A 9,415-nucleotide genomic window follows, 5' to 3' on the forward strand; every position below is an offset into this window, starting at 1 on the left:
CCTAGAGCTTGGTATGAAAGGCTTAGTGCCTTCCTATTAGAAAATCATTTTCAAAGGGGAACCACCGACACTACTTTGTTTGTTAAAGTTTCTAATGATGACATCCTTCTTGTTCAAGATTATGTGGATGATATTGTGTTTGGATCAGCCAATGAGTCCTTGTGTGAAGAGTTTGGAAAACTCATGACTAGTGAGTTTGAAATGAGTTTAATGGGAGAGCTAACGTTCTTTCTTGGTCTCCAAATTAAACAAACTTCTAGTGGTACCTTTATTCACCAAGGCAAGTATGCAAAAGAATTGATAAAGAAATTTGGCTTAGAGAATTCCAAACCAATGGGAACTCCAATGCATCCTAACACTAAATTTGAAAAAGATGATGATGGCCTAGATGTGGATGAGACACGGTATAGAGGAATGATTGGTTCATTAATGTATCTCACATCCTCTAGACCGGATATTGTTCAAAGTGTGGGTGTATGTTCAAGATTTCAATCTCACCCAAAAGAATCTATGTTCAAGATTTCAATCTCATCCAAAAGAGTCTCATCTTTCGGCTGTTAAACGCATCATTAGATACATTAAGGGAACATGTGATTATGGCTTGTGTATCCAAAATCTGATGATTTTTGTGCAGTAGGGTTTTGTGATGCAGATTATGCGGGAGATCGAGTGGATAGAAGGAGCACCTCGGGCATGTGTTGCTTCCTTGGAAGCTCACTCAACATGTGGTCAAGCAAGAAACAAGCCACAGTGGCTCTATCCACAGCTGAAGCTGAATATATATCCGCATCTACTTGTTGTTCACAATTAATTTGGTTAAAAACTCAATTGGAAGATTACAAATTAAAAATCAATAGCATACCCTTATTTTGTGACAATATGAGTGCAATAAATATTTCCAAAAATCCTGTTCTGCACTCAAAAACAAAGCACATTGAAATCAAATATCATTTTATTAGAGAACATGTGCAAAAGGTTACTATTGATATTCAATTTATAAAATCTGAAGAACAACTTGCTGATATTTTTACAAAACCCCTCTGTGAAGATAGATTCTGTTTGTTAAGGAAAAGCTTGGGAATGATTGATTTAAATCATGTTGAAAATTTGTGAATTTCTGATTCTATTCAATTTTATCTCGCAGGAATGGACGAGATAAAAATAAATGCATGATGGGAGAGCTATGCTTAAGGGGGAGACTGCGCAGAAACAAATTCCAATGGGCCCCACAAAATCCCTTTGACCCATCTCTGACTGTTTTGTTAGTTATTCATTTTTTTTGAAATCAAATCTCAAAGTTGTCCTATCATATCTAGTTGAAAGAGGGATAATGTCAAATCAAATCCTTCTTTTTTCAACTAATCCCTTGATTCAAGGAACCTTCTTTTCAAATCCTTGGGAAACCGCTCTGGTTAATAACCGCGCATGATGACTATTAACCACCCCCATTATCTCTCTCCAATCAACATTTATTGTTTCCTTAACCTCTCTCCACTCTCCACCTTCGGCCAACCCTTCTTCTTCCACCCCCATTATCTTTCTTCACATAATGAAAAAGAAAACTGCATCAAGAAAAAGTGGAAGAATCAGTCTCTCTCAAAAACCGTTCACTCCACAAACACACACACATATTCACATTCACTCTACATCTTCTTCCTCTCCCTCTCAATCTGCCAAACAAACACCCACCATGAGAAAGAAGATTGCTCACAAGAGTTCTGGCCGTGGCAAAAACAAGGAGCCCAGTGTTGAAGAAGAATCATCTCAAACCTCACCCGTTCCTTCCCCACCACCACGTTCACCAAAGAAGGCTACACCACACACATCAGGAAGAAGTTCTCAGAAGCCCAAAGGTTTCATGTTGCATGAAACCAGGGAACCAGCAAATCTTGAGTCACTGGAATTCAAGAACAAGTTTCACAAGCCACACTCTCACTATGATCCATCCAGATTCTTGACTTGTGCATTCTTTGAATTTCATCAAGAAGTTTTGGAAAAGAGGCATATCTGTCCCTCATACTTGGTGAATCTTGATCAACTGGCAGCCAAAGGAATTATCTTGTAACCTCTGTTTGACAACATCAAATGGTCTCCACTGCTCCACACTCACAAAATGGTATATCCAAAATTGGTTAGGCAATTTTATGCGAATCTCAGACTGATTGATGGTAGTCTTCACTCCTATGTGAAACGTGTGCATCTCTCTCTGAATACTGAAACCATCAGTGTTGCTCTTGGCTACACTGATGAAGGACCGAGGGTATACATGAGTGACAAATGGGATGATCATGTTGGGCTTACTTACAAACAAGTTCTCTCTCATATCTGTGCAAACATGTCTGGATTAGATGGCACTGTTCCTACTCACAAAGCTCTTGGACCAACCAATTCATTGCTGCATCGCATCACTATCCACATTTTAACTCCACAAAGTGGTTCTCACAATAGGGTAACCGTATCTGATTCTTTAATAATTTTTGCCCTTGTTACTTCTTCTCCTATTTCATTTGCTTATCTCATGATTAGATATATGTGGGAGTTTGTAAGAAGTACCAAAAAGGCTAATTTACCTTATGGAATGTTTTTCACGTGTATTTTTGAGTACTATAAAGTAGATTTAACAAATGAAACTGTGGAGAACAAATTCTCTATGATCAAAGGCGGTGGTGCTGTCAAAGGAACAAAGAGTAAGAAATCAATGCCAATGGACAACGACCTTGAAAGTCAGTTTGAATCCTCCAAAGCAACCGAGTTAACAAGGGAAATCCTCACCGAATTCTCTAATATGTCTACACTCATGATTCAATTTCATAGGGCTGCTCGAAAGCTAGCCTATGAAAATAAACGAGCTTGGGGGAGATGTAAAGAAAGAGTGGGTATGATGCTGGAAAACTTGAAAAAAGATCTGGGAGCTGGCAGTGAAGAAGATGTTGCAGACTCTGATCTCAATTTGTCTGATGATTAATGACTGTTTTCTTTTATTTGATATTGGCTTCATTAGACTCAATCTGTTTTTTGTAAGAGCATGACTTGATACTCACTGCTCTAGGATAATCTCTAGGATACTGTGATATACTTTTGCTACTTTATCTTGAATATTTTGCTATGTTAATCATGTTTTGTGCAGGTGCCCCTTTGATGACAAAAGGGGGAGGAAATTTAGGTTCCAAAATTGAAATTGGAACAAATAAAAACAGGGGATGAGAACAGGGTTGAAATTTTCAAATTGAAAATTCATAATCACCCTTGTTAAAAAAAATGCATGTTGTTATTGCATTTGTTTTACTATGATCATCGCTGATTGAACTGCATTTGGCTTCTGATTCATTCATCATGATCAGTTTATTTGGCATTTGGTTTATAATGATGTTTAATTTATTTTGATGCCTGGCTGTTGATTCATCATTGATAAACTTGTTGGATTGAAAATTTATTTTTGGCAGTTCCTTTAAATTGTATAAAGTATCAAAAACTGCCTTATTTTGTTCTGCAAATATTTTCCATCATGTTGTTTTGCTCTGATATATTAAACAGGAAAATGTTTGGATATTTTGAAATTGAGCAGAAAATCAGTTTATGATATCAAATGAGTTTTGATTATCAATTTAAAACTGCTCATAAATCAAGCATTCAACATTTCAAAATTAATATGTTGAATAACATTGTTACTTGTAGCTTGATTTAAATATCACAGGTTTAGTGCTTCCCTTGGTAAAATAGCATACATCAAGGGGGAGCCATGTGATAATTTGAAAGGGGGAGAAATTCAATCCTCAAAGGGAGTACTCGTACTCAATCTTTAAATTTCTTTCCATTTCAATTTTAATAATGTTTGTCATCAAGGGGGAGATTGATGAGTTTGGAAAACTCCAAATTAATATTTGTGATGAACAAACATTATTAAAATATTTAATTGCAAAATTATTAGTTCAATCTTCATTAATCATATGTTAATTGATAATTTTGTGATGCAGGTTTTTAATTGGGCCGGAAAACAAAATGTTATTGCAACTGAGCCCATATTTATTTTTGATGAAAGCTTCCTATGCTTGATCCGAAACCAAACTTACCAGGAAAGCAAATGCTTTTAGGAAACATGAGAGAGAAATTTGCAGCTGAATTGATTGATTGTCATAAGTGCTGCACGCTACCTTATGCAAGGGAAGTAAAAGAAAACTTTTTTTTAATTTGTTTAACCACTTAGAATTGCTTTTACTTCAGATATTCTCTTCTCTCTCATCTCTTTCTTCTTCTTTCTTCGGTCATTAACCAGGAAGCCATGGAAGCTACTTGGAGCTACCGAAAGGAAATGAAAGCATGCATCAAGACCATCAAGCTAATGATGGCAAGAAAACATACTAAAATAAAAATGAGTTGTAGCTAAGATACTTACTAAATGTGGTTAGATTTGGTGAGGTTATCTTGAGCTTTTCATGCTCAAAAAGGAAGGTAAAGATTCGGCCAGCAAGGAAGATCTTGGAGGCATGGCTTGTCTTTGATTCTGCTCAACCACCACAGGAAGTAGCTAGAGTGGCGAAGTGATGGTTGAGGCAGAGATTGAAGCAGATGAAGTCATCATCATCATGAAGCATCAAGGGCCAGAAATCCATCTTGGAGAGGAAGCCAAGGATGGAGCGCTCGGATTGATGAAGAGTGATGACCAAGGAAGGACTAGAGGTATTTGCATGTTGGTTTTTGCATGAGTTACCTCTTCTCTCTTTGTGGCCGAACCGGTTTTGTTGTGAAGGAAAAGAAGCTGAGCTCGGGTTTGTGTTTCAACTGTGAAGGCTTCACTTCTCTATAAAAGAGGTGAACAGTCATGGTTTGAAGCAAGGAGTAAGGTTTGAGAGTGCAAGGCACAGAGTTCTCAGAGCTACCTAAGCTAGCAGTTCTTCTTCTCCTTCAATGTTTTCTGTTTAGTATTTTTCTGTTTAATTTTGTCATGTCTTGAGTCTCATGGAAAAAGGCATACAGTGAGGTTTGTATGAAAAAGCCATAGAGCGAAAAAAGGTAGAGAGTGCAAAATTAAAAGAAAAAGCCATAGATGTCTTAGAGTTCCTTTGTACATCTGTGTTGTGTTTCATGATTTTGTGAGAATCCCCTTGTAAGTTGGGTTAGCACTTTACAAGTTGTAATCTGGATGATTATAGTGAAATTCCATCATTGTTGTGATGGAGACTGGATGTAGGCTACACTGCACTTAGCAGCTGAACCAGGATATATCTGGGTGTTATCTTCTCTCTCTTCCTACTTCAATTCTGTTTTTACTGTTCAGATGAAAAATAAAAAATGTCTCGTGTCAAGTGACGAGACAAAATGAAAATGTCTCGTGGCTAGGGACGAGCTAAAAACAGAAAAGTTTCTTCTAAGTCCAGTCCAGCAAGTGTCAGCAAGCAAAAAGGGGGCTAAGATTCAACCCCCCCTTCTCTTAGCCACTGAAACCATCAATAGTATATAGGGAGCAATAATTTTAAATGCACATTAATTTTGGTTGTGACTGTTGGACAGAACCGTTTACAAAAGAAGAATACATAAACTGGTGCTACTTGCAATGAGTTCACAATTAAAATGTTATTATTTATAACAAATAAATAGGGCTATTGAAAATGATGTTGAACAATGAGAAGAGTAAACGGCAAAGTTGAAAATCTTTAGGAAGATACCTGGACAAATTTCCTACGTTGGCGGCGCCGAATGGTGACGTTGGTCTGAAACCCAGAATTGAGCTCTGGCAGGGAAACCACAAGAGGAGGAATGGAGTTTGCCCTGATTTCTGCAATTTATGCAATGCGGCTCCGCCGGAGATGGACATCGCGATGTACAATTTGTTTTGAGGAAAAAACAATGGCTCATGGACCGGAAGAGGATAGAGGAAATAGGATGGGACCGGAAGAGGATGGAGGAAATAGGATCTTGGTACGTGCTAAGAGGGTGAGGGCTTGAGAAAGGTAATAAACTCTTTGGTTTTGAGAGCTTTTTGTTGGGGTAAATGTTAATTTGTGATTTTGTTGTTTTAGAAATAAGAATTGATTTGAAAAAAGTTAATTTGTTGGTTTTTATTGTGTTTTTTGTGTTTTTTTATGTGAAAATAAAAGTTGATTTGGCAAGATTTGAGTGGTGGATTCTAAAATTTTGCCAAGTAAGCTGATATGGCATTAGTAGAAGAAGAGAAATAACTTAGAAACAATGTGAGTAAACCTATGTACCTACTTTTATATATTAAAAATAGATTGCTAAAATTAAAGAAAAATCATCGTTCACAAAAGTATATGAATATACAGTAATTCACCGTTAACAAGATCCTATTTTGTTGTTATCATTAACATATATAAAACAGATTAAACATTGTTAATTGTGCTTTCTTAAAAGTTAAGAATCATCTGATCCAAACTTCCTTTTCCATGTTACATAACTTCAGTTAAATAACCCAAAAAACATGTTATGTATACTATGTAGACCTTTGCATCGTTGCAGTTACTTCTCTACACAATATGGTAACTTCCCATACTTATTAGTAACCGCTCTCTATTTTTCATGAGTCTGAGACTATGGTTCTGTACACTTGACAGGTTGCTCTGTGCTTGCTTTGATAGAGATTATTGTCCTTATTTATGAGGGGTTTTTGTAATTTCATTTCTTGAGAAAAATAAAGATCAGTGCTCTTACTATGAAGAAGAGAGAGATTGATCATCATTGCTTCTTCAGTTCTTCTTCTTTCTATATTTTTGTTAGTATATTTTCCCATAAAAAAATTTCTTAGTTTTCTGTATTTCTATATTAGCTTTTTTCTTTTTTCTTTCTCTATAATATAATGCTGGCTGTAATTTAGTTTTTTTAAGAAAATATCATTTTTGTTATTATTGTTCGCTTAATTGATCCTACTTATAATTAGATTCAAATTGATGATTTTTTTGAAAAAATTGCTTTGCTTTACTTATCCTATCTTTCATGGGCATAATCAAAAGATTGAGTATACAAACAGAAATGAATTATTTGCATGGAAATGGACTATTGTATGCAGAAAAACACAATGTATGACTTTTCTTATTTTAAAATAGAAAAAGAAAAATAGATATATAACACACTATATTTATCTTTTTACTTTATCTACTTTATTTGGAATTACACATGACCCACTCTTACATGAGATAAACACAACTTCAAATGAAAACACAAAATGAAAATGATCTAACATTACACACATGAAAATAACAAAATCTAAACTTGTGATTTAAAAGATCCTTTTCAGCAACCTAAAAACATCTCCAGCAAAAGCATTTCCCAATGCTAACCCAGCAACAAGGCCACCCCCATATCCAATTAGAATTACCATCCAATTAGATTTAAAGAAAGATCCCGATTCAGAGTCTTGATTACCATCAGATGTTGGTAGTGGAGGTGTAGAATGATCTTTGCATTTCTTCAACAACCGAATCCCACACAAATATTTGTTTCCCTTAAATGAATTCTCATCAAATGTTGAAAGTTGGTCATTTTCTGGGATTGGACCCCAGAGATTGTTGAAAGACACATTGAAGAAATCCAAGAAGGTTAGCCCTGTGAGTTGTTGAGGAATATTCCCTGACAAGTTATTGAGAGAAAGGTCCAACACTTCAAGATTTGAAAGCTTTCCAAAGGAAGATGGGATGCTGCCAGTAAACATGTTATTGGACAAGTTGAGCATAACAAGACCATTCAAACTTCCCATGGTATCTGGAATCTCACTAGAAATTTTGTTACAAGAAAGATCAATGGCTACGATGTGATGAAAGTATTGACCCCATGATAATTCATGACAACTCCTTTGTTGGACATTGAAAATAAAAACCAATCAATATCAATCCAAGAATATTGCAAATAATAAATGTCGTCTTTGAAATGTGCTGGACCACTTGTGTTAGAAAGTGTCATTGATTTGAAATTCTTGATTACTTCTGATGACAAATTTCCAGAAAAATCATTCTGAGAAAGATCAATGATGTGAAGTTTCAAAAAATGTACAATTTGATGGGCACTTAATAGCTCCATGAAATTTATTGTTACGTAAAGAAATAACCTTCAATTCAGGAAGAGATTGTAACCAAAAAGGAAATGAATCATTCAAATGGTTATGGCTCACATCAAGAAGCTCTAGCTTTCTACAGTTGACTAATGATCTTGGTAATTGACCAGACAACTTGTTAGAGCTAAAGTCAATGAACTGAAGGGCATTTCTTTTAGAATAAGTTTGAGGAATATTGCCAATCAATTTGTTTCCTGCAAGCTTCAAAAAGCGAAGAACTTGGCTAAAACTTCCCAAACATGATGGAATCATGCCAATTAAATTGTTGGAAGATAAATCAAGATGCACAAGAGATTGCAGATTGCATATCAAGGGGGATATTTCTCCTATCAATAGATTGTTGAAAATCTCCAACCTCTCAAGAGTTGTTTTATTCCATATCCAACTGGGTATTGTCTTTATGCTATTGCTTGATATGAAAAGATCAGTCAACTCATGCAAGTGTTGTATAAAATTGGGAAAATGAACCAAATTGCATGAACTTAATTCTAAATATTGAATTTGAGAAGGAATGGTTACATTCGAAGTGTTCTTCCCTTCAAGAAAAAACAATTTATTGCCTCCTCCAAAACCAAGTGCAGTCAGCTTTTTGAGCTTTGAAAGCATGTCAAGGTCGATCTGTCCTTCCAACATATTACGAGCTAGATTAAGAACTGTAAGATTGGTGCACGAAATTGTGATCACTACAACTTCGCACAACTAACTAGCAAGTGCACTGGGTCGTCCAAGTAATAAACCTTACGCGAGTAAGGGTCGATCCCACGGAGATTGTTGGTATGAAGCAAGCTATGGTCACCTTGTAAATCTTAGTCAGGCAGACTCAAATGGGTATAGATGATGAATAAAACATAAAGATAAAGATAGAGATACTTATGTATATCATTGGTGAGAGCTTCAGATAACTTGTCTCTTTTGAGGTAATTTCTGCCTAGACAAGTCATCCAGTTCTTTGGTGAGCAAAGGAGGTTCATTCTCCCAAGTCTCATTTCCAAATAACTTGTCATTTAGCTTCATGATTGCTCCAAGGTATTTAGCAACTTGCTCTTCAGTGACATACTCATCCTCTTCAGAGGAGGAATACTCATCAGAGCTCATGAAAGGCAGAAGTAAGTCCAATGGAATCTCTATGGTCTCATTTTGAGCCTCAGATTCCCATGGTTCCTCATTAGGGAACTCATTGGAGGTCAGTGCACGCCCATTGAGGTCTTCCTCAGTGGCGTTCACTGCCTCTCCTTCCTCTTCAAATTCGGCCATGTTAATGGCCTTGCACTCTCCTTTTGGATTTTCTTCTGTATTGCTTGGAAGAGTACTAGGAGGGAGTTCAGTAATTTTCTTGCTCAGCTGACCCACTTG

At 36.2% G+C, this 9,415-nt stretch overlaps 2 protein-coding genes across 2 annotated transcripts in view; both read right to left on the bottom strand.

The window, feature by feature from the left end:
* The window catches only part of LOC107486317 (receptor-like protein 6), a 77,265-nt gene that overhangs the window by 36,305 nt on the left and 31,545 nt on the right, over window positions 1-9,415 (bottom strand). The gene's annotated exons all lie outside the window — the stretch shown is intronic.
* Window positions 7,117-8,679, bottom strand: LOC110280305 (receptor-like protein 9DC3). The gene is given in 3 exon segments (XM_052261021.1): window positions 7,117-7,779; window positions 7,782-7,996; window positions 7,998-8,679. Coding segments are annotated over 3 exon segments (1,434 nt in total). The 5' UTR covers window positions 8,669-8,679; the 3' UTR covers window positions 7,117-7,231.

This window comes from Arachis duranensis, chromosome 4, assembly GCF_000817695.3.
Source record: "Arachis duranensis cultivar V14167 chromosome 4, aradu.V14167.gnm2.J7QH, whole genome shotgun sequence".
Taxonomy (NCBI): domain Eukaryota; kingdom Viridiplantae; phylum Streptophyta; class Magnoliopsida; order Fabales; family Fabaceae; genus Arachis; species Arachis duranensis.